This window comes from Melanerpes formicivorus, unplaced genomic scaffold (assembly GCF_026170545.1).
Source record: "Melanerpes formicivorus ecotype bairdi unplaced genomic scaffold, bMelFor1.0.p_v2 SCAF_66, whole genome shotgun sequence".
Classification (NCBI taxonomy): domain Eukaryota; kingdom Metazoa; phylum Chordata; class Aves; order Piciformes; family Picidae; genus Melanerpes; species Melanerpes formicivorus.
Genome location: NW_027142418.1, coordinates 2,729,602 through 2,753,633, shown reverse-complemented (window position 1 = coordinate 2,753,633; position 24,032 = coordinate 2,729,602). Strand labels below are relative to the sequence as shown.

General features: G+C 50.5%; 1 protein-coding gene across 1 annotated transcript; it reads right to left on the bottom strand.

Annotated features, from left to right (window-relative positions):
• Positions 1-713: 713 nt before the first annotated feature.
• On the bottom strand, positions 714-12,039 carry RAB43 (RAB43, member RAS oncogene family). The gene is made up of 3 exons (XM_068162643.1): positions 11,747-12,039; positions 2,969-3,152; positions 714-2,198 (listed from the first exon to the last, which is right to left on the bottom strand). The coding sequence occupies exons 1-3, from the start codon at positions 11,966-11,968 to the stop codon at positions 1,945-1,947; spliced, it is 660 nt and encodes a 219-aa protein (XP_068018744.1). The 5' UTR covers positions 11,969-12,039; the 3' UTR covers positions 714-1,944.
• Between the last annotated feature and the right edge of the window lie 11,993 nt (positions 12,040-24,032).

Genomic DNA, 24,032 nt, shown 5'->3' with positions numbered 1-24,032 from the left:
GATCACTAACAGATCTAGAGTTCAGACTGGTCTCATTTTCAGTGTCTAGCTGCTGCCTGGACACTTACTGCCTTTTATCTTTGGATGCAGGAGAGCTGGGAATGTCCTGGAAAACTACCCCAAAATACTACTGAGTACTGCAAGCCCACCTGCCCCTCCATATAGAACATGAAATTGTCAAAACTATACTCACTGAAAAATGTAAAGCCCTTCCACTCACACCTATAAAAGCTGAACTCTAAGCCCTTGGGTTAGAAGCCAACAGGCTATGGAGCGTACGTGAGCCCTCAGCTACCCACCCCATGGTTTAAAACCCCAGAAAGACCTGAGAATGCTTTTCTGCAGGAAGATGAAGAGTGCTGAAGTTAAGATCCATTAGCCCTTTCTCAAATCTTCCTGATTTCATGACACTGGATATGGTGAATGGCTAGAACCTGGCAGAGCCCCAGTAGCAACCTAGCCCAGGCCCTTTTTGACCAAGGTTTTCAAAAGGGACAAATGGCTTCACTTCAAGTGGCTGCTTTCTGTAAATGAGCTCCTTCCAAGTATCAGGACTGCAAAAAACACTTGTCACTTCTGAACACCTTTGCTTTAACTGCAGAGTTTAAAAGAATCCTGCTTTTGCTCCCTCTGCAAGTCCAGTTTTGTGAAGTGCTTGCTGCCACCAGCATCCTCAGCACAGAATGCAGAGCCAACTCTGAAAGACAACTGGATGAGGCTGAATTCTGAAATCTCTTTTACTGATTTTTCCTGTTGACCTTTGATTAACAGAGAAAAGACTTTTCCTGTTGAGTGTTTTCAGGAAATGAAAAGCAACTGGCAACTTGTGATCAGGAGAGGGAAGCAGTCGAGCACAAAGTTGGGAGGCAATCGCTCAGAAAGACAACTGGGGTTTCTTACAGCCAGGAAGTTGCAGTGCATGCAGTTTTCAGCTATGTAAGGTCATCTTTCCCAGTATATGCCCAGATTGTATTTAAAGAGATGGTTTAAAAAAGAAACCAAACCAAACCCCACATCCACTTCTGCCCCTTGAGCAATAGACTGGTAACAAAGTCAAATGAACCCTGTGCGTGACCACCAGGCACACGGCAGATCACGGCCACCAGCCAGTTCAGGGTTTCTCCAGTTCCTCTTTCCAGTGGTGCAGGTCTTGAGTTGTGGAATGGAATCAAGAGACCTCAGGGCAAAAACTCAGTGATACCCACTTGGAAAAGAGTGCAAAGAAGAACAGTTGAAATGCATCTACCCTCTCCCTCAAGGCTGTGTATTCAAAGCAATCACGTCCTGCTTGATGCCAGCCATGAGATACTGCTCAGGGTGAGTTTGCTTCTCTTTAAAATGATAGCTTCAGAAAGCCCTGACAAAACCTGAGAGGAGGTTCCCCACCTGGGCCTGTTCCATATGAACCAGCAATCCATATGCCCCAGGACAGGTGACTGCTATTTGGTCCCACAATCAAGGTGTTGTGACACTTGCAATGTCTTTGTCAAAGACACTGCCACTTTCTGCTCCTTGGGGGGGAGCGCCAAGGGGTTAAAGAGACACTGCCAGGGTTTGCCCAGCCCAAAAGTGACCTCTTTTGCCAACAGTGCCACAGTAAATGCTTCAGAACTTTGGGTGTGCATCAGTCCCTTCCTCAACCATCTGTCTGCCCACCCCACGTCACCAGTTCCAAGTCATCTCCTCCACTTCTGTATGAAGGTTACAGAAAAGGAAATGGTGGGGGCAAATGTTGAGTAAGTTTCTCAGAGGGTTTGACTTTTAGGACTACCTCTCAAGAGTCCCTTTTTTAAAAATAAGACACCAGAGCAAACAGGATTGTGTCTAACTTCTACAAAATTGCTGGTTTCACAGGAGGAGGAGAGTATGGCTACCGTGCTACTCAGCATTAGGGTGAAGCACCATCTAAATTCCAGTAACGTTAGGGACATCACCTAGCTCCTATCAGCAGCCACACCCCCAGCCTTCCACAACGTCCTTGCTGTCAAGCTTGATGCTGTCAGTGTTCTTCTCACTGAACACAGGGCCCCCGTGCCTCAGCATCAGCTCTGTTGCCATCTTCACAAAGGCCTCCTCCACATTGCTGGAGTCTTTCGCAGAGGTCTCTATGGCACAAATGATATTATCATAGTGTTCAGCCAGGCTCTGAGCTTCTTCCAGCTGAACCTCGCGAAGGTCACTTAGGTCAGACTTGTTTCCTGGAAGAAAAAGAAACAACAGAGTCATTTATAGTCACAGAATCACAGGCTAGCTTGTGTTGGAAGGGGCCTCTAAAGGTTATCTAGTCCAAGCCACCTGCGGTTAGCAGGGACCTCTGCAACTAGACCAAGTTGCTCAAAGCCTCATCAAGCCTGACCTTAAATGTCTCCAGGGATGGGGCCTCCACCACCTCCCTGGGCAACCTGTCCCAGTGCTCCACTGCCCTTACAGTGTAGAACTTCCTGACATCCAATCAAAATCTTCCCTGCTCTAGGTCAAAATCATTGCCCCTTGTCCTATTGCTACAAGCCTTTGTAAAAAGTCCCCCCAGCTCTCCTCTAGCCCCCTTCAGGTACTGGAAGGTGGCCCTAAGGTCTCCCCAGAGCCGCCTTTTTTCCAGGCTGAACAGCCCCAGCTCTCTCAGCCTGGTCCTTAAGATGAGAGCAGCTCCACAGCAACTGTGCCTCAGAACCTGGAAACCTTGGGTGCCCAATTCTCCATGGAGTTAAGACACAAAGGACTCGCAGATGGCTTCTGATACAAAGCTACTTCTTATGAGAAGTTAAACCAAACAAACCCTTTCAGCTCTGATGAACCAGCTCTTTCTAATAAAGAACCCCTCCAACACTGGGAACATTTCCACTTGGATCTATTACAGACATCTTAACTTCAACCAGAAAACACAGCTCCCGGCCGTCTTAGACAAACACTGCAACCAACCTGGCCATGGAGGAATGTGCAGGGGCTGCTATGAAGGCTCTGAACTCACCAATCAGCAACTGGACTATGTTGGATCCGGCGTACTTCCTGACATCCTCGATCCAGCGAGGGATGGACAGGAAGGAGCCTCTCTTGCTGATGTCGTAGGCCAGGATGGCTCCGTTGGCGCTGCGGTAGTAGCTCTGGGTGATGGTTCGGAACCGCTCCTGGCCAGCTGTGTCCCAGATCTGCAGCTAAAGCACAAACAGCACACCTTCAGACACTGCCTAGCAAGGACCTCCAAAACCAAAGATAGGACTCGACTCAACAGCCTTGCTTCAGTGAGCCACTGGCTAGCAAGGTCTTCCAAAACCAAAGATAGGACTTGACTCAACAGCCTTGCTCCCAGTGAGACTCTGCCTAGCAAGGACTTCCAAAACCAAAGACAGGACCTCACTCAACAGCCTTGCTCTCAGTGAGACTCTGCCTAGCAAGGACTTCCAAAACCAAGGATAGGATTCAACTCAACAGCCTTGCTCCCAGTGAGCCACTGGCTAGCAAGGGCTTCCAAAACCAAAGACAGGACCTCACTCAACAGCCTTACTCTTAGTGAGACTCTGCCTAGCAAGGACTTCCAAAACCAAAGATAGCATTCAACTCAACAGCCTTGCTCCCAGTGAGCCACTGCCTAGCAAGGACTTCCAAAACCACAGACAGGACCTCACTCAACAGCCTTGCTCTCAGTGAGACTCTGCCTAGCAAGGACTTCCAAAACCAAAGATAGGATTCAACTCAACAGCCTTGCTCCCAGTGAGCCACTGCCTAGCAAGGGCTTCCAAAACCAAAGACAGGACCTCACTCAACAGCCTTGCTCCCAGTGAGACTCTGCCTAGCAAGGGCTTCCAAAACCAAGGATAGGATTCAACTCAACAGCCTTGCTCTCAGTGAGCCACTGGCTAGCAAGGGCTTCCAAATCATACAATCACAGAATTGTCAGGGTTGGAAGGGACCTCAAGGATCATCTAGTTCCAAACCCCCTGCCATGGCCAGGGACACTTCATATTAGATGAGGTTGCTCAGAGCCACATCCAGCCTGACCTTAAAAACCTCCAGGGATGAGGCTCCCTGGACAACCTGTGCCAGTCTCTCACCACCCTCATGGGGAAGAACTTCCTAACATCCAATCTGAATCTACCCATTTCTAATCCAAAGATAGGACTTGACTTAACAGCCTTGCTCTCAGTCTCCCTTATTTTGGCAACACTTTCTGGCATCACGCTTTCCTACTCCTGTGTTCATCATTCAAGAACATGCACTGGAGCCCTTGGCTGCCCAGAGTTTATACCTGTATCAGCTGGTCCCTCCAGGTGAGCTCTGCTGCATCCTCCTGTGGTAAATGATGAAATCATTGCTTGTGTATCCAGCCCTACCTCTTTGTCACCTTCTCTAGCAGTGTAGATAGAATGAGGTGTTACAGGATCCCAGAATCTCAGACTGGTGGGGCTGGAAGGGACCTCTGGGGATGATCTAGTCCAAGCCCCTGCTAAAGGAAGGTCACCCAGAGCAGACTGCCCAGGATCACAATGTCTAGGGCTATGTCAGGCCGTGGCCAGGCCACTGCAGCTCATCATTAAGCATGTCACTGAAACTAGAACTGGGTTTTTGCTGGCATATTGTCTGCAGTGCTGAGGTGGCTTTGCCAGCTCTGCTGCAGGGGCAGTGACAGCTGGAGCAGGATGTGGTAGTATCATCTGAGAGCACTGGTATGAAAGAAACCATAAAGGAGATGCTGGTAGTTCTAGGTTTCAATAAAGCCAGCTGAAGGCCTAGTCAGCCTCACCACCTGTCCCTTTCCAGGTGGTAGAACGGGCATGACATCTGGGCAAGGAGGAAGCCATGCTCAGCTCACTTATTTATCCCTAAATTCAGCCACTGAAAGTCGACAGGATGCTGGGCTGCATCAACAAGAACATCACCAGCAGCAAGAAAGAAGCCTCTGATCTCAGAGATCTTTTCCAACCTGGTTAATTCTATTTTATTCTTATTCTAAGCTCCTCCTGTAGTTGGTACCTGCCTTTAAATAGAGACTCCCTGAAAGATGGTTGGAGCCAGGTGGGGGTTGGTCTCTTCTACCAAGTAACAAGTGATAGGATGAGAGGGAATGCTCTCAACTTGCACCAGGGGAGGTTTGGGTTGGACATTAGAAGAAACTTCTTCCTTGAAAGGTTCCCAAGCACTGATGAGGGAGGTGGTTGAATCACCATCCCTGGAGTGGTTTCAAGGAGGTCAAGCTGTGGTGCTGAGGGTCATGGTTTAGCCTCAGACTTGGCAGAGCTAGAGAATGGTTGGAGTGGATGATCTTGGAGGCCTTTCCCACACAAAACAATTCTATGATTCTACAGTTCCCTGCAGTTTGGCCAGACACTGGCACATAACATTGTGGGCCCTTCTGAAAGCAATATAGCTACAGCCCTGAGGGCTGAATAAAAGCCAAGGATCTTGCTATCATAGGGGCTGGAAAAGCTTGTAAATTAAGAAGTGCAATGAGCCAGAAAGAAGTGTCTGTGAGAAAAGGAATGTGTTTGTTTCCAAGTGTTCTTCTCTCCTGCTGCTTTCTGAGGCATACAGTGAGAGGGGAAAACTATGGCATGAAGGAAAAAAAATACTCCTTGCATGTAAACCACTATGAAATGACAACACAAAGTTGGGCACCCTCCCCAGGTTTGCTGATGAGACCAAGCTGTGTGGTGCAGCAGACACGCTGCATGCCATCCAGAGGGACCTTGACAGGCTGGAGAGGTGAGCTCATGACAACATCATGAGGTTCAACAAGACCAAGTGCAAGGTCCTGCAGCTGGGTTGGGGCAATCCCAGGCACTGATACAGGCTGGGCAGGGACTGGCTTGAGAGCAGCCCTGAAGAAAAGGCCTTGGGGGTGCTGGGGGAGGAGAAGCTCAACAGGAGCCAGCAGTGAGCACTTGCAGCCCAGAAAGCCAATCACATCCTAGGCTGCATCAAGAGAAGTGTGGCCAGCAGGGCAAGGGAGGTAATTCTCTCCATCTGCTCCACTCTAGTGAGACCCCACCTGGAGCTCTGTGTCCAGTGCTGGAGCCTCTATTACAGGAAGGATCTGGAGGTGCTGGAAGGTGTCCAGAGAAGGGCCATGAGGATGAGCAGAGGGCTGGAGCTGCTCTGCTGTGAGGACAGACTGAGGGAGTTGGGGCTGTTCAGCCTGGAGAAGGCTTGGAGGAGACCTTCTTGTGGCCTCCCAGTATCTGAAGGGGGCTACAAGAAAGCTGGGGAGGGACTTTTGAGGGTGTCAGGGAGAGACAGGACTGAGGGGGATGGAGCAAAACTAGAAATTGGGAGATTCAGATTGGATGTTAGGAAGAAGTTCCCCATGAGGGTGGTGAGAGACTGGCACAGGTTGCCCAGGGAGGTGGTGGAAGCCTCATGCCTGGAGGTTTTTGCAGCCAGGCTGGATGTGGCTGTGAGCAACCTGCTGTAGTGTGAGGTGTCCCTGCCCATGGCAGGGGGGCTGTAAGTGGCTGATCCTTGAGGTCCCTTCCAACCCTGAGAATTCTGTGATAATAAAGACACCAAATTGATTCTCAGTTCACAGGAGGGAACTCATCAAAAAAAAAAAGAAAAGAAAATTAAAAAAAGACTATTAAAAAAAAGAGAGGAATTTTACCACTGACCACAACTCCTGGACTTAGGAATGTCCTTGCCTATCATTCTCTAAAATCTTAGTTCCAGCAGTTTCTCTTTTCTTACAGTGACATAAGAATTACAAAACCTTTGTTGTCCTGTTTGCCAGATTCTTCCTATCACTCAAAGACCAAGTAATTGTTTAAGCAATAGGACTTTAATACTAAGCACTCAGTCGACAATGGCAACCTCTGGGAACTACAGCCCTGTACTCCAGCATGCAGCAAGCTAAGAAGGATCTGTTTTATAGAAGTGGGGGTTGGAAGGGACCTCTGGAAATCATCCAGTCCAACTTCCCCTGCTAAAGCAGGATCACCCATAGCAGGTTGCCCAAGATCCCAACATCCAGCTGGGTTTGGAATCTCTCCAGAGTAGGAGTCTCCACAACCTCCTCCAGGACTCCAGCACCCTCACACCAAAGATTTTTTTTCCTGATGTTTAGGTGGAACCTCCAGTGCCCATTACCCCTTCTGCTGTCACTGGGCACCACTGGGAACATTCTAGTCCCATCCTCTTGCCCCCCACTCTTTAGCTCTTGCTGAGCATTGAGCAGATCCCCTCTGGGGCTGCTCTTCTCCAGGCTCAACAGCCCCAAGGCTCTCAGCCTTTCCTCCTCACAGAGCTGCTCCAGGGCCCTCAGCAGCTTTGCAGCCACTGCTGGACTCTCTCCAGTAGTTTCCTGTCTCTCTTGAACTGGGGAACCCAGAACTGGACCCTGTAGTCCACATGTGGCTTCATTAGGACACAGTAGAGCGGGAGAAGAACCTCTCTCAATCTGCTGACCACACTCTTTTCGATGCACCTTCTTGGCCACACGATGGCTCATGATGAACTTGTTGTCCCCCAGCACTTCCAGGTCCTTCTCTGTGAAGCTGCTTTCCAGCAGGTCAGTCCCTCACCTGTACTGATGCAGAAGTTTATTCATCCCCAGGTGCAGGACCCTACACTTGCCTTTGCTGAACTTCATGAGTTTCCCCTCCACACAGCTCTCCAGCCTATCCAGGTCATACTGGATGGCAGCACAGCCTGGTGGGCTGTCACCCACTCCTCCCAGTTTGGTATCGGCAGCAAACTGGCTGAGGGTCAGCTCTGTGCCTTCCTCCAGGTCCCTGTTGATGGTGTTGAACAGGACTGAAATGAAGATTGACTGCAGACATTTCATAAAGGTGAGGGGGGTAAATTCTAGGTGCATGCTGGTCATAATTAGCCTTTGTGATAAGTCAAGGTGGTCATCAACTGGTAGCTTTGACTCTGAAGTGCCATTAGAAGTAAGTGCACTAGATGTGCCAAATCCCTGCTTGGCTCCTGCCACACACCCTGCCCTCTAGCTCCAATGCCTCCAAGATCACGAGGCTCCCAACAGCCTGTCCCAGAGGCAACTGGTCTGTATAATCCTACTGGACAGTACCTCAGATTGCAACTGGAGATCTGAAAGAACAAGAAGAGCAACAAAAGACTGGCTGGCACAGACACCCTGATGTATTCTTCTTCTCTGGAGTGCTAAATCTCTGCAGGCTTAAGACATCAGCTTCAGTTATCAGGACTGTCCCTGAACAGCTTCTTTCTCAACTCCTAATGTCTCTATACATGAAGTTTAGTCAGCTTCAGCAGCTGGTGGAGCAGTACTGTATGAAATATCATGTGAGACACTTAAAAGAGTATAGCTTTAAGGTGCCAGGAAAGCCTGTAGTTAGAAGGAAAAGATACTTGCAGAACCTTAACCTTCACCATCCCAACATGCTTCTTTTCCCTGTCCAACAACAGTGCATCAAGAGAAAGAGAGACTGAAACTCCTTGGGCTCCAAATCATATAATCATAGAATCACTAAGGTTGGAAAAGGCCTTTCAGATCATCAAGCCCCACCATAACCCAACTGCCACAACCACTGAACCGTATCCTGAAGCAGCACACCTACAGCTTCTTGAACAGCTCCAGGGATGGCAACTCAACCACCTTGCCTGGGCAGCCTATTTCAGAAACATTATGTCACTGTGATGACAACATTTGAAATTATAAACAGAATTTAAACACAATTAACCTTAAAATGTTTGTTTCAGCCACAAAAGGAGCGTTCCGTTCACTCTCGCTCCGTGGTGTTGGAACCCTAGCTTTAGCCTGACTGAAAATGAAGCTTAGACAACAAGCAGTGCTGAGAAGCTCCTTGGGACTTGTTTTGTACACATTGTTGTTCTGAAGAAACTTCTACACTTATAAAACATTATACAAATGGGCATTTTCTCATCCCTGCACCATCTGCTATAGAGAAAGCAAAGTGCATACCTTATGAAGAATCCTGTCACAAACCCACAGTGAAATTGGAGCAGCACAGACCATCACCCAGCACGCTTTTGCAAGGATCAGAGGATGTTAGAGGTTGGAAGAGACCTCTGGAGATCTTCCAATCCAACCCCCTGCCAGAGCAGGACCATAGAATCCGGCACAGGTTGCACAGAAACACATCCAGACAGGGCTGCAAAGGCTCCAGAGAAGCAGGCTCTGCAACCCTTCTGGAGGGCCTGTTCCAGTGCTCTGGGACCCTCACAGTCAAGAAGTTCTTCCTCATGTTGAGGTGGAACCTTCTGTGCTGTAGTTTCCATTCATTGCCCCTTGTCCTATCCCAGGGCACAAGTGAGCAGAGGCTATGCCTGCCCCTTCCTTTCTGACCCCCAGCCCTCAGATGTTTATAGACATTGATCAGATCCCCTCTCTGACTTCTCTCCAGACTAAACAGCCCCAGGGCTCTCAGCCTCTCCTCATCAGGCAGTGCTGCAGTCTCTTCAGCATCCTTGTAGCCCCTCCTTGGACTCTCTCCAGCAGATCCCTGTCCCTCTTGAACTGGGGAGCCCAGGACTGGATGCAATATTCTAGGTGGGGCCTCACTAGGGCAGAGTAGAAGGGGAGAAGAACCTTTTTATAATGTCGAATTTTATGCTTTTTATTTAAAACCAGCCCTGAAGACCTCTTGAGTTGAGGCATCCTAACCAAATGTCCATCTGAAACCCTTTTGAAGCAGCCTGTCTCACTGGCTGGGCCAGGAACAATGAGCACCACAGAGCATCTCTGGCAGAGCACATGCTCAGGCTTGTTTACTAACGGGTAAGGACACAAGCTCTTTAGATGGCTCAAGTGCTCCTCCTAGAATCACTATGACCACACCAAAAGCACATCTGTAAAGCACACTCCAACTTCCCTACTTCACATTGGAGCTCACTACAGGATAATAAAATGCCTCCTCATCTTGTGTTTCCTCTCTCATGCTGAACAAGCCTGCCTGGACCAGACCAAGCACTCTGCAACCTCCATCCAACTGGAAAAGCCTGACTGAGAGCTACACTTCCCATCCAACCCACACCTTAACACACCAAACAGGAAAAAAAACCACCCTCCAAGCAAACGTTTTCATATCCCAGCTGTGTGCCTGACTCAGCAGCTAACAGAAATATCTGTAAGGTAGATCAGCAGCAGTGTTGGACTCATTTGCCTGAAGTAATGCTGAAAATGCTCTTTCTCAATCTGTGCATCCCTGATTTTATTCTGAAGTGGGAGCTGAGAACAAGCCAAAGAAAATGAAAGCCCCCAAGAGCCTGCACTTTCCTATTTGTCTGTTGCTTTATTTGTTTGGGGAGGTTTTGTTGTTGGGGTTTTGTTTGGTTGGGGTTTTTTTGGGGGGTAAAATACATAGAAATAACTCACAGGTTTTGCTACAGACTGGAAGAGAGGTATTTTCAGGTGTAAGCAGTGACAAGAGGACAAGCACACCTAGGAAGTCTGGCTGGGTTTTTGGGCTTACCCTCCCCTACTCCTGAAGTCTGTGGCACAGACCCCTGGCCAGTTCCTATGTGCCTGGCATTTGAAGGGAGCCAGGTTTCAATCTGGAAGGAGAAACCCCACCTCCAACAGCTCACTTGCTAGAAAGCACCATACTGGAACCAACAGCACAAACAGAGGAGAATCCGAGTTTCCTCTTCAACTGCAAACCTTGACTACACACGACAGGTAAAGGTATAAAACCACCAAGAAAACAAACACCTCTGCTGGGTGTGGAGCTCCTAATCCTGCTCCTTGCCTAAAAACTGTGAGCCTTCAGTACTCCCACTCTCTGCAGCCTTCTCTGTTTAATATTCTGCTCACCAAAGTTAATCTGTAAGAAAGAGACAATAAAGGACTTTGACATCTACTTTGGTAAACACAGACCAAAATTCAACTGCAGTTACTGTACTTGTCTGTCACTTCACAGTTTTATGATCTTTCCCAGGCAGTGACTGCACGAAATGGTTTTTAAACCCTAAGGACAGTTGTATGAATCTGCTCAGGAGAGGGCTGGAGAAGGGATTTCTCCCAGATCCTCCTCCAAACCACAGGTGCTTTCAGCCTTTCTCCCCTGCTGTTGGAGCACACTTCTATGCTCAGAGGCCCAGTATGCTGCAGGGAATCTGTGCCACTGGGAGCCTGGGAAGAATTCCCCTGGGAAAATGCCCTATCCTCTTTCTAACCCTTGCAACTAGCTGGCCTTCTCCAGCATAAGAAAGGAGAAGTCAAACGTGGGGCTGATTTGTTCTGCCTTGAGAAGAACTACAGAACTTGCACTGAGGCATTCTCTAAACAGTGCCTTAAGATAACTTTTACATGTGTCTAATTTAAACACCGCTCCCCAGCCTCTCTCAGCTGGCCTGCCAGTTTCACATCCCTTGCTGGAAACCTGACAGGCCAGCTGAGCTTCTTCCCGACTGGTAAACAAACCACGGCCAGGAGCCTGCCCGGGGAGCGAGCTGCCGCAGCTCGGCACCGCAGCTCGGCGCCGCGGGGCTTTCCCCGTGCTCAGGGGGTGCTGCCGGGGGGCCAGCCCGCCTTGGGGTGAGCCTGCTCCACCACATCCACTTCACGGATGCGCCTGGTCCCCCCCGGCCCGCGGGAGCTGCTCGGGAAGGCGGCCCCGGCGCTGGACAAGCAGGCAGCGAGAGCGGAGAGAGCGGCGGGGGCTGAGCGCTCGCCGCTGCCTCCTCCTCCGGCAGCGGGGTCGGGGCCGGGCGGCCGCGCCGGCATCCCGCCGGCTGTGTCAGGCCGGGAGCGAGCCGCTAGCCCCGGAACCGGAGCGGCAGGGGCCCGGGCGGCTCCCTCGGTCGCCCCGCTCCTCACCTTCACCCGCTTGCCCTGGATCTCCAGGCTCTTCATGGTGAAGTCCACGCCGATGGTGCTGCCCTGCCGCTCGGCGAAGGCCCCGGTTTTGAAGCGCTGCACCAGGCAGGTCTTGCCCACGCTGGCGTCCCCGATCAGCACCAGCTTGAAGAGGAAATCGTAGCTCTCCTCGGCGTCGGGGACGGGCCCCGCCGCCGCTCCCGGCACTGCCGGGCCGGGCATGGCGCTGCCGCCCTCCGGCCTTCCGCCCGTCGCCGAGGGGAGCCGGGCTGTGCGCAGCGCCCGCCGCCCCTCGCCGCGCCGGGCCGGGCCTAGCGCCGGGCCCGCCCCCCGCCCGCCCCCGCCCGCGCCCTCGCCCCGCCCCTGCTGCGGCTGCCGCCTCCCGGCCGTGGCCACGCGCAGCCGCCGGGGTCGCTTCTGCCCGCCCGGCGCTGCAGGCGCGCAGCTGGGGCCACCCGCCGGAGCCGCCGCAGGCATCCGACAGGACCCCCGGTGGGCCGGAGCCTGTTGTGGTGTGAGCGAGGTGAACCATGCCTGGAGGTGAGGGGAGAGCTGTGTAGGGGTGGTGCTGAGGGAGGTGTGTGACACAGGCGGAGGTGTGGTGCTGAGGGACGTGCTTTAGCCCCAGACTTGGTGCAGTTACAGAATGGTCGGACTCTTTCCCAACACAATCGATTCTGTGACATGGTTTAGTGTTTGCTATAAATGACCGAGCCAACTGAAGTCGATTGAATATAGTTTTAATTCAACAAGAGCAATTTTAAAGCAGTAAGAGACATGCAAAACAGCGCTGGGTGCTAAATGCACACTAATGACTTTCTAACTACCCTTTAAATAGTCTACCCTTAATACCTATGCATATAAAGGTGGGGTTATTTAAACTAGTTTGTCCTTCAATGATGTAATCCTCTAGTCAGCACAGCCGGCGGGTTGTGTGCTAAGTCCTTGTGGTTGTGTCTTTTTAGCTCTGTTGTTACAACCAACGTCCTCCCCAGGGATGGGTTTTCACATAGGTTCTGTTGATTCTCACTGTCGTCCCTTGTGTCCACGTCTTCTGTAGCAACTTCTCTTCCTTTCTCATCTTGAACAACTTACTGTTTCATAATGCTTCAACTGTTAGCTGTTCATTCCTAACATTTCACTGGGGCATCAGTATACATATATTAAAGCAAATAAAATTAATAACAGGTTATAATAAAACCTAAAATCTTACTCTATATACTAAACCAAGTCAAATCAACCATAAGTAACTGGTTGTAATAAAGGCTAAAAAGAATCTCACTCTAGTTACATGTGTAAGCTCCCAGTGTCTGATCCCTTGTTTCACCATTCGTGCTCCTGCTTTTGCTTTAATCAAAAATCATCTAATTGACACGAATTATCATTCCATGTATCACAGTGTTGACCTGGCAATGCTGGGTTAACAGCTGGATTTGATGAACAACTGGATTTGCTGGAGCACCTCTCCTATGAGGACAGACTGAAGGAGTTGGGGCTGTTCAGTCTGGAGAAGAGAAGGCTCCCAGGTGACCTAATTGTGGCCTTCCAGTATCTGAAGGGGGCTACAGGAAGGCTGGGGAAGGACTTCTCAGGATCTCAGGTAGTGATAGGACTAGGGGGAATGGAATGAAGCTGGAGGTGGGGAGATTCAGGCTGGATGTGAGGAGGAGGTTCTTCCCCATGAGAGTGGTGAAGCCCTGGAATGGGTTGTCCAGGGAGGTGGTCGAGGCCCCGTCCCTGGAGGTGTTTAAGCCCAGGCTGGATGAGGCTCTGGCCAGGCTGATGTAGTGTGGGGTGTCCCTGCCCATGGCAGGGGGGTTGGAACTAGCTGATTGTTGTGGTCCCTTCCAACCCTGACTGATACTATGATACTATGATCTTGGAGGTCCCTTCCTACCAAAAGCATTTCTGTGGCTGTGTGCTGGGAAAGCAGCATGTTGCAGTCAGCTGTGCCTGGAGACACAGAATCACAGAATTGTTTCACTTGGCAGAGCCCTCAGATCATTGAGTCCAGCCTCCACCCCAACACCATGGCCATCGAACCATGTCCCAAAGGGTCATGCCCACACCTTTCTTGAACACCTCCAGGGATGGGGACTCCACCACCTCCCTGGGCAGGCTCTCCCTATGCCTGACCACCCTTGCAGACAAGAAATTGCTACTGATACCCAACCTAAACCTCCTCTGGCACAATTTCAGGCCATTTCCTCTTGTCCTGTCACCTGATACTAGGGGAGGCAGAGTCCCTTGTTTCTCCAGCCTCCTTTCAGGGAGCTGTAGAGAGCAATGAGGTCTCCCCTCAGCCTCCTCTTCTCCAGACTAAGCAACCCCAGTTCCCTCAGCTGCTCCTCTTAAGACTCTGTTGATGATCCAGAAAACGCTGCCAGTGTCCCAGGCCCACAGATGAGAGTGTTTGTCCCCCTCTCTGCTGGGGTGATAGCATTTGTTGGTGTGTTCTTTCTGGTAGATTCCAGTCACAAACAGGTGCACTCCTGTTCAGGGCAACTGATCTGCTGTTGGCTTTTCAGTTTTCAGTCAGGGCCTGGGTATGGTTTGTGCAAGGTTCTGCACCTGGGCCAGAACAACCCTCACTTTCAATACAGGCTGGGGGATGAGGTGACAGAAAGCAGCCCTGAGGAAAAGGTGCTGGTGGGGGAGAAGCTGGACATGAGCAGGCAGCACAGAAGGCAAGTCACAACCTGGGCTGCATCAAAAGCAGCATTGCCAGAGATCCAGAGAGGTGATTCTGCCTTTTTGCTCTAGTGAGAGCTCACTTGGAGTACTGTGTACAGGTCTGGAGCCCTCAATATAGGAAGGACATGGAGCTGATGGAGTTGGTCCAGATAAGGGCCACGAAAATGATCAGGGAGTTGGAGTACTTCTGCTACAAGGACAGGCTGAGGGAGCTGCAGAAGAGAAGGCTCCAGGGCAGGGGGGACCTAATAGCAGCCTTCAAGTACCTGAAGTGGGCTACGAGAAGGATGGAGAGAGACTGTTTGCAAAGGCCTGCAGGGACAGGATGAGGGGTAATGGCTTCAAACTGGAGAAGGGCAGATTGAGATTGGAAAGCAGGATGAAATTCTTTGCTGTGAGGGTGGTGGGACACTGGAGGAAGTTGCCCAGGGAGGTGGTTGAGGCCCCACCCCTGGAGATATTCAAGGTGAGGCTTGAGGAGGCCCTGGGCAACCTGATCTAGTTGGGGATGTCCCTGCTGAGTGCAGAAGGGGTTGGACTGGATAACCTTTGGAGGTTCCTTCCAGCCTGCACCATTCTGTGATTCTATGGTTTGCTTCCAGAGTCACGACCCAAAGCTCAGGGCTATGGTTTTTAATCCCTGCACCCCAGGTGCAGTGCAGCTCAGAGATCTCTTTAAAGCTGCTAACACTGTGCAGCAGGCCTTACATACACACGCAGGTGTATGTGTGTGATTAGATAATCCATCACAAATGGAGGGCTGAGATAACATCTCTCAGCGATCTGGAAGGGTTTGTGCTGCAACTGCTGGCTGGGTTATCTACAAAGCAAACTGCTCTTTAACAGGTGCTCTCCTCTAGATTGCATGGAGAGTCAGGATGCTAATAAAAATCAGCTTTCCTAGTAAAAACACCTTGACATGGTAAGTTCTGTTGTTCTGTTCTTTGTAACAAAGGGCTGCTAAAGGGCTCCATCCCTGTGGTTTCGGGTGGGAAGACTGAGAAATGAAACTGTTGCAGGGCAGAGAGCTCAATTTTCACAACGGAAGCTGTGCAGCTGGTTTCTGACTGAGCCAGCGCAGACCAACCAGGGCAGCTTGTCTGCAGTTACTCTGAATCAACGGAGTTTGGGGTGGCTTCATTAACGTGAGCCAGCAATGAGTGCTGGCTGCCCCAAAAGCCAACCGTGTCCTGGGCTGCATCAACAGATGCATCAAAAGCAGGCCAAGGGAGGGGATTTTCCCCCTCTGCTCTGATGAGATGCCTCCTGCAGTGCTGTGTGCAGCTCTGGAGCCCCCAGCACAAGAAGGAGTGCCAAGGAGATGATCAGAAGGCTGGAGCACCTCTGCTGTGATGACAAGTGGAGGGAGTTGTGTCTGGTCAGCCTGGAGGGGAGAAGGCTTCAGGGAGACCTTAGAGCAGCTTTCCACTATCTGGAGGGGGCTACAGGAGAGCTGGAGAGCTGCAAAGGCATGGAGTGACAGGACAAGGGGCAGTGGCTTCCACCTGGAAGAAGCTTGATTAACGTCAGACATTAGGAGGAAATTCTTTACTATGAGGGTGGTGAGACACTGGAATGGGTTGCTCAGAGAAGCTGTGGATGCCTCATCTCTGGAAGTGTTTATAAGCCTTTGAACAATCTGCTGTACTGGGAGGTGTCCCTGCCCATGGTGGGGTTGGGGTGGGAAGGGGGTGTGTGTGTAACTAGATGATCTTTAAGGTCCCTTCCAACTCAAACCATTCTGGGATTCTATGATTATTCCTGTCTGGATATACATTTTTGGAGAGCCACAGGAACCTTCCAGCTGCAGCAGAGGTGTGAGTACCCTGTCAGGCTGGAACAGTAGCTTTCTGTTCCTGGTAGGCTCCAACTCTGAATTGAGCAGAGCCCTGAATTCTAGGGCATTAATCACACAGGACAAAAACGTGTTGAGGAGGAAATAAGAGATCACAACTATTGTCATGCTAATTAGCACTGTTAATGTTTTCAATGTCAGAGCAAAGCACTTCAGGGAATTCAGATTATTTAGGAAGAAACATTGCTAGAGAGGTCAGTCTTCAATATGTGGGATAAATGTTATGACCTCATTTTAGTGGCCAAAGACAGATTCTGCATCCATGAAGATAATTATAAGCAGGTATCCCATTATCCTTGCTATAGATCATGACAACCTTATTAACTGGTGGGGACAGGTCGGGGTTGATCTCTTCTCCCAGGCAACCAGAACAAGAGGACACAGTCTCAAGCTGCACCAGGGGAAGTTTAGGCTGGAGGTGAGGAGAAAGTTCTTCATAGAAAGAGTAATTGGCCATTGGGATGTGCTGCCCAGGGAGGTGGTGGAGTCATTGTCCCTGGAGGTGTTCCAAAAGGGATTGGATGTGGCACTTGGAGCCATGGTTGAGTTGTCAGGGGGTGTTAGGTAATAGCTGGACTTGATGATCTCTGAGGTCTTTTCCAACCTGGTTGATTCTGGGAACTGTCACTTGCCATCATGAGCCTTTAACTGCTTCTAACCCAAAGAATTCCCCAAACAACACCCAGGGATTGTCTCGTTATGGTGTTAGGCTGGTGTGTGGGATCTTAGTTCTCTCAAGATGTGAATGGTCTAACTGCTGGTTTGAATGTTAAAGTGCTTGTCTGTCTTTGATCAAGCCCCAGGCTCCACTGGGGTTAACATCTCTTTCTTGCAAAGTCAAGGAAAACTACAACGAGCCAATTCCAGGTTGAACATGGCTGTGTGTGAGAGGGGTGCTGCAGCCAAGAGGAGGCTGTGCTTGAAAACACTCCCTAGTAGTCTTTCTCCTAGTGCCACTCTAATAGTTGCTAGAAACCAGTGCCAAAACGTTGGTAGAAACCCCCTGATGCTGGCCTGAGTCATAGGTTCCTTTCCACTCAGCTAATTTGGTTCAACAAGAGAAGTTAAATATCAACTCTACCCAGTGGGTTGAGCTGCAGGTGCAAGGGTGCTTGGCACTGGGGTAGTGAGACTGTGTTGTGTGGACTTGTTGAATGCCATCATGAAGAACTTCTTCCTCACCTCCAGCCTAAACCTCCCCTGGCACAGCTTGAGACTGTGTCCTCTTGTTCTGGTGCTGGTTGCCTGGGAGAAGAGACCAGCCCCTTCCTGGCTACAACCTCCCTTCAGGAAGCTGTAGAGAGCAGTAAGGTCTCCCTTGAGCAGAGTCATTTCAGGGGTCTGCCAATAGGAACCAGTTTACTTCTTGTGGTGTCTGACACCTGATACAGAAAGGCTGTAGGAGGCCCCTGGGCAAAGCCGGCAGTAATTGCTGTCTTGGTTTGAAAATCCATGCTGTCACATCCCATTCCTGAGGGCTTTGTGTGAGAGGGTGGCAGGCTTCGAGGGATGGCACTCCCTGGCAGCTTCCAGCAGCCACTAGGTGACAATGTGGCTCCACTTGCCGAGCCCTGTGTCCAAGGAAGCTGTTCCTAGACCTGAAGGAATCACTTCAGGGGCTCTCAGGGTTTGTTTTTGTATGCACAATTCGTGTTCTTTCCTGGGCTGCACTTGTCCTTTTCCCTGAGGTTCTAATTGCTGCTGGCCTAGTTTTAGACTTTCTGGTAATTCATCTCTTAGTAAGAGTATCTGAAAATTAAGTTATCCTTCTGCCATTGCCTTGCAAGCTCAGGGGAGTCAAATACACACTCTGTTGTCTGGAAGGCAAACCTTTAATGGTGTGGGGATTACCACCTTCCCACAGAAACACAGAATTGGCAGGGTTGGAAGGATCATTCGGTTCCAACCCCCCCTGCCATGGCCACGGACACCTCACACTACATCAGGTTGATCAGAGCCACATCCAGCCTGACCTTAAAAACCTCCAGGCATGAGGCTTCCACCACCTCCCTGGGCAACCTGTGCCAGTCTCTCACCACCCTCATGGGGAAGAACTTCTTCCTAACAGCCAATCTGAATCTCCCAATTTCTAGTTTTGCTCCATCCCCCCCAGTCCTATCACTCCCTGACACCCTCAAAAGTCCCTCCCCAGCTTTCTTGTAGCCCTCTTCAGATACTGGAAGGCCACAAGAAGGTCTCCTCAGAGCCTCCTCTTCTCCAGACTGAACAGCCCCAACTCCCTCAGTCTGTCCTCACAGCAGAGCAGCTCCAGCCCTCTGCTCATCCTCATGGCCCTTCTCTGGACACATTTCACCACCTCCAGATCTTTCTTGTAATAGGGGCTGCAGAACTGGATGCAGCTTCTTCCACTGCTTTGTACTGCTGCTGCTAGGAACAGGTTGCGAGGGCAGATTTCATATCAGTGGTTCACAGTTCCATGGTCATAAGAGCCTATATGTGACCCTGATCATAGGATCATCAAATCCCAGACTGGTTTAGCTTAGATATGACTTCTAGAGCTCATCCAGTCCAATCCTGCTGCAGTCAGCAGGGACATCTGCAACTAGAACAGGTTGCTCAGAGTCCCAAACAACCTGACCTGGAGAGGTTTTTCCACCTCTCTGTACAACCTGGGCCAGTGTTTCATCATCATCAGTGTTAAAAACATGTATTCCTTATCTGCAGTCTAAATATCCTAGCTAAAAAATAAGTTATTGGTATCAAAGGCATAAACTTTCTGACCCCTAAAGTGGAGACAACTCAGAAATGGTTTAAGGAGGAAGAGAGAGCCTGCAATCCAACCCTGCTGGCACTTCCTTCCCCACAGATCAAAGCTGTTTAGGAAAGGGCTTGGCATGATTTCTTTTTCCCCCTGGACTGTGATGAATTCTCTGCATTTCCTTAGTCCTGTTCCTAAATACTCTTCAGAGGGAAGAGGGCTTGACCCGCTTGCCCATGAGATGATACTTGTGCAGATCAGTGCCAACCAACTTTAGTGGCTATGGCTTGTTAAAGGACTCGGTGTTTGGTGGTCAAACATGAAAACACTAAGGTGAAGCCAAATGAAACCTGAAGGAACTTTCCTGTCAGGTACCTCAGGTTTATCTTGCCTAAAACGAGCTTGCCACAGCAGCTGTGTGCCTGCTGAAGTCACATCAGTGCTGCCGCCCGGGAGCAGTCGCTTGGCTGAATGGAAACTGTGCCACTGGGGAAGGCATTCTGAGGGCTTAGAGCAAATGCCCCCGGGAAAGAGTTTGCTCTAATTAGCAGCCGTGTGGCTCTTATGCAACTAAAGCCATTTGCTGTCCCACGCCCATTATTGAGTGTAATCTGCATCTAATTGGAGTCATTGCAGTAGCAAAATATTTACATGGCCTCTAGCAAGGGCCGCTGAGTGCTGCTGGAAACGGCTTTGTGTTGTGCTCTGAAGAGAGAAGCATCAAGACAAAGAACTTTACTAAGCTCAGCTTAACATTACTGAAGATTTAGACAAAGTTCACAGCAGGAAAGGAATCCTTAGGTTCCGGTTAGATTCCTGTTAATTTTTCAGTGTAGCCATTTCAGGTGGAAAGTAAACCGGTGTGATCCAGGTGTGACTCTAGCATACAAGTGCCACAGAATCACAGAACGGCAGAGGCTGGAGGGGATCTCCAGAGGTCATCAAGCCCAACCCCCCTGTCAGTGCAGGATCACCTAGGGCAGGCCACACAGGAACATATCCAGGTGGGTCTTGAAAGTCCCCAGAGAAGGAGACTCCACAACCTCTCTGGGCAGCCTGCTCCAGGGCTCCAGCACCCTCACAACAAAGTTTGCCCTCACCTTGAGGTGGAATTTGCTGTGTTGCAGTTTGTATCCACTGCCCCTGGTCCTGTTGCTGGGCATCACTGATGAAGCTGGCACCTTCTTCTTAACACCTTATCCTTCACATATTTGCAAACCCTGAGGAGATCCCATCCCAGGTTGCCCTTGCCCAGATTAAACAGCCCCAGGTCTCTCAGCTTTTCCTCATCAGACATGTTCAGGTCCCTTCATCATCTTCGTAGCCTCCGTTGGATCCTCTGTAGTATATATCCCTGTCCCTTTTGAACTGGGAAGCCCAGAACTGGACACAATACTCCAGCTTAAAACCATTCCCCCTTGTCCTATCACTGGACACTCTCACGAAAAGTCCTTCTGCAGCCTTCCTGTGGGAACCCTTTAGGTACTGGAAGGCAGCTCTAAGGTCCCCTCAGAGTCTTCTCTCAAGGGTGAATACCCCCAGGTCCCTCGGCCTGTCTTCAGCAGAGGTGCTCCAGCCCTTGGATCATCTTTGTGGCCCTCCTCTGGACATGCTTCAACATTTCTATGTCCTTCTTCTGCTGGGGACACCAGAACTGGACTCAGTATTGTGTGGTCTCAGCAGAGCAGTCAAGGGGCAGAATGCCCTCTCTTGCCCTGCTGCCCACACTCCTCTGGCTGCAGCCCAACACACAGCTGCCTGCTGGGCTGCAGGAGGGCACTACCAGCTCATGGGGAGCTGCTCAGCAATCAACACCCTCAAGGCTTTTTCTTCAGGGCTACTCTCAATTCACTCTGCTTCCAGCCTGGATTTGTGCCTGGGGCTGGCTCAGCCCAGATTCAGGACCTTAGCCTGGAAAAGAGGAGGCTCAGGGGTGACCTGAGCAGACCTCATATGGCATGGAATACCCTTTGGCCAGTCTGGGTCAGCTGGCCCAGCTGTGTCCCCTCCCAAGATCTTGTCCACCCTGGGTCAGCTGGCCCAGCTGTGTCCCCTCCCAAGGTCTTGTCCACCCTGGGTCAGCTGGCCCAGCTGTGTCCCCTCCCAAGGTCTTGTCCACCCTGGGTCAGCTGGCCCAGCTGTGTCCCCTCCCAAAGTCTTGTCCACCCTGGGTCAGCTGGCCCAGCTGTGTCCCCTCCCAAAGTCTTGTCCACTCCTCAGCGTGCTCTTGGGGTGGGGAAATGTTGGAAGGACACAGCCTGGATACTTATTCAAAGCACAGCACTAGCAGGATGCTAATTAACTAGGAGGAGAATTCACTCCAGCTCAGCCAAACCCAGTACAAGGGGCTATAGAGGTGTCACAGCCTGGTTATGCTGTACCAATCCTGGTCAACAGGGCAGCTCATGCTAAGATTCAGATAAATTGGAGTACATAAAGGTGAACTAATGCCAAATGGGTGGTGAAATTTGTTTATTAGATTGGGGGCCGTAGCCTGTGTTTCTGTTGGATGCCAGCTGAGGCTTGAGCACCCCAGGTGTAGGCAGTAAGGCTGAGGATGGGATGGGGCAGCCAGAGGTGTGCCTGGTGGCCCTGAAGATGGACTGGCCCAGCCAAAGGAAAAGCTTTAGCTTTCAAAGAGGCTGCCTGGGTGGCTCTGTCTAAGGGAGTTGATGAAAGGGGACTGTTTGAGGAGGGAGTCCAAAGGGGTTCTGCAGGCAGGTTCTTCCAGCAAGCAACAGCAGCCCTTGTGGCAAGGAAGTATCTCTCTGAGCCATGCCAGCATATGGTGCTGGAGGCTCAGTGCCCCCATGGGCTATGTGTATTGAGGTTGCCCCAGGGCTGTGGAGCTTTGAGATGTCCTCCACTGTGTGGGTGAGGGTCAGGTAGGGGTGAGGGGCTGTGGAAGTGGCAGGGGCAGAGCCAGAGCCAGCCAGAGAAGTGTGTGGGAAGTGAAAGTCTGCTTGTGGTGAGTCACATGTTTTCTTGGCTGTGTCCTGGTTCATCTCTGCTGCCCTGCCTGGGCATTTAAAATTTCCTCTGCCTTGTACCCTCTTGCTTTTAAAGTTTTCTTGCTGTCAAATTTTTACCAAGATGTCTGTCCCTATCTTTTAGTTCTTTCTACTTTGTCATGTACCTTGTTGCTTTGAAAATGTTCTCATATGGTCTTTTCCCCCTGGATCCCTTCCTACATTTGCAGCTGTTACCCAGGTCAGTATTTCTGTTGTCTCATCTGCTTGCTTGCTACTTTAATATATCTGAGGCTGCTTTCTATAATGTCTTAAGGTATTTTCATGGTAGTTTTAGTGTTTTCTGTTAAGGGAGTCAGTGAGAGAAACCTTCAAGGTGCCCCTTAAGTGTCCGTGATTTAGGAGAACAGGTATTTCTGTTCCCATTGAGAGTCACTCCTGGTCTTCTCTGAGGTCAGAACTGTCCAGTTCTTTAAGCCGCTGGCAGCTTTTGATCTGGCTGGGCCGATGAATATTGAGTAGCAGAGGAGTCTGAGGGAAGCGGAGCACACAACTGCACCCCTGCAGTACCGACAATTGAACACCGGGTGGCAGCACTACGCACTGACGGGACAGGCTGCAAAGCCAATCAGATCCTGGGCTGCATCAGAAGTGTGGCCAGCAGGTCGAGGGAGGTGATTCTCCCCCTTTACTCAGCCCTGGTGAGACCCCACCTGCAGTACTGCCTCCAGTTCTGGAGCCCTTATTACAAGAGGGATCTGGAGGTGCTGGAAGGTGTCCAGAGAAGGGCCACGAGGATGAGCAGAGGGCTGGAGCACCTCTCCTATGAGCACAGACTGAAGGAGTTGGGGCTGTTCAGTCTGGAGAAGAGAAGGCTCCCAGGTGACCTAATTGTGGCCTTCCAGGATCTGAAGGGGGCCTACAGGAAGGCTGGGGAGGGACTTCTCAGGATCTCAGGTAGTGATAGGACTAGGGGGAATGGAATGAAGCTGGAGGTGGGGAGATTCAGGCTAGATGTGAGGAGGAGGTTCTTCCCCATGAGAGTGGTGAAGCCCTGGAATGGGTTGTCCAGGGAGGTGGTTGAGGCCCCGTCCCTGGAGGTGTTTAAGACTAGGATGGATGAGGCTCTGGCCAGGCTGATCTAGTGTGGGGTGTCCCTGCCCATGGCAGGGGCGTTGGAACTAGATGATCCTTGTGGTCCCTTCCAACCCTGACTGATATTATGAACACACGTCTTTGCACCCCTGCAGTACCGACAACTGAACACCGGGTGGCAGCACTGCGCACCGACGGGACACCGCACGTCTTTGCACCCCTGCAGTACCGACAAATGAACACCGGGTGGCAGAACTGCGCACGAGTTCGGCAATGTCTTTTTTATGATGTATTTTGTCACTTTTTAGTGTTCTCTGTTTAGACTTAGACATTAAAGATGCCTACTTAAAATTTGGTTGTCGACTATTTAGAGTTAGTTCTCTGTTTACACGTATCTGTGAGCTCTGGAGCACACAGAATCACCACTTAGACTTCCTATGTAACATGGGCAGTGCAGAGAGCTCTGTTCAAACTGTTCTCTATTTAAAATAAAACACCTCTACAATCCCAGCTCCCCCCTCTATAATCAGCTCCAGGTCCTTCCTGTATTGAGGGCTCCAGACCTGCACACAGTACTCCAGGTGAGGTCTCAAGAGAGCAGAGGACAGTGGCAGAATCATCTCTCTGGATCTGTTGGCAATCCATCTTTTGACGCAGCCCAGGATGTGATTTGCCTTCTGTGCTGCAAGCTCACACTGCCTGCTCCTGTCCAGCTTCTCCCGCACCAGCACCCCCAAATCCTTTTCCTCAGGGCTGCTTTCTGACACCTCATCCCCCAGTCTGTATTGATCCATGAGGATTGTTCCAGTCCACCATGTATCCCATCATGTGAAAACATCTGCCTATTGGCTACCCTGTTCACTGCACCATATTGTAATGCTTTGTTGTTATTTAACAGCTGCAGAGATTATTAATAATATATTAATTGTCAATTCAAACATCTCATCCAAAACT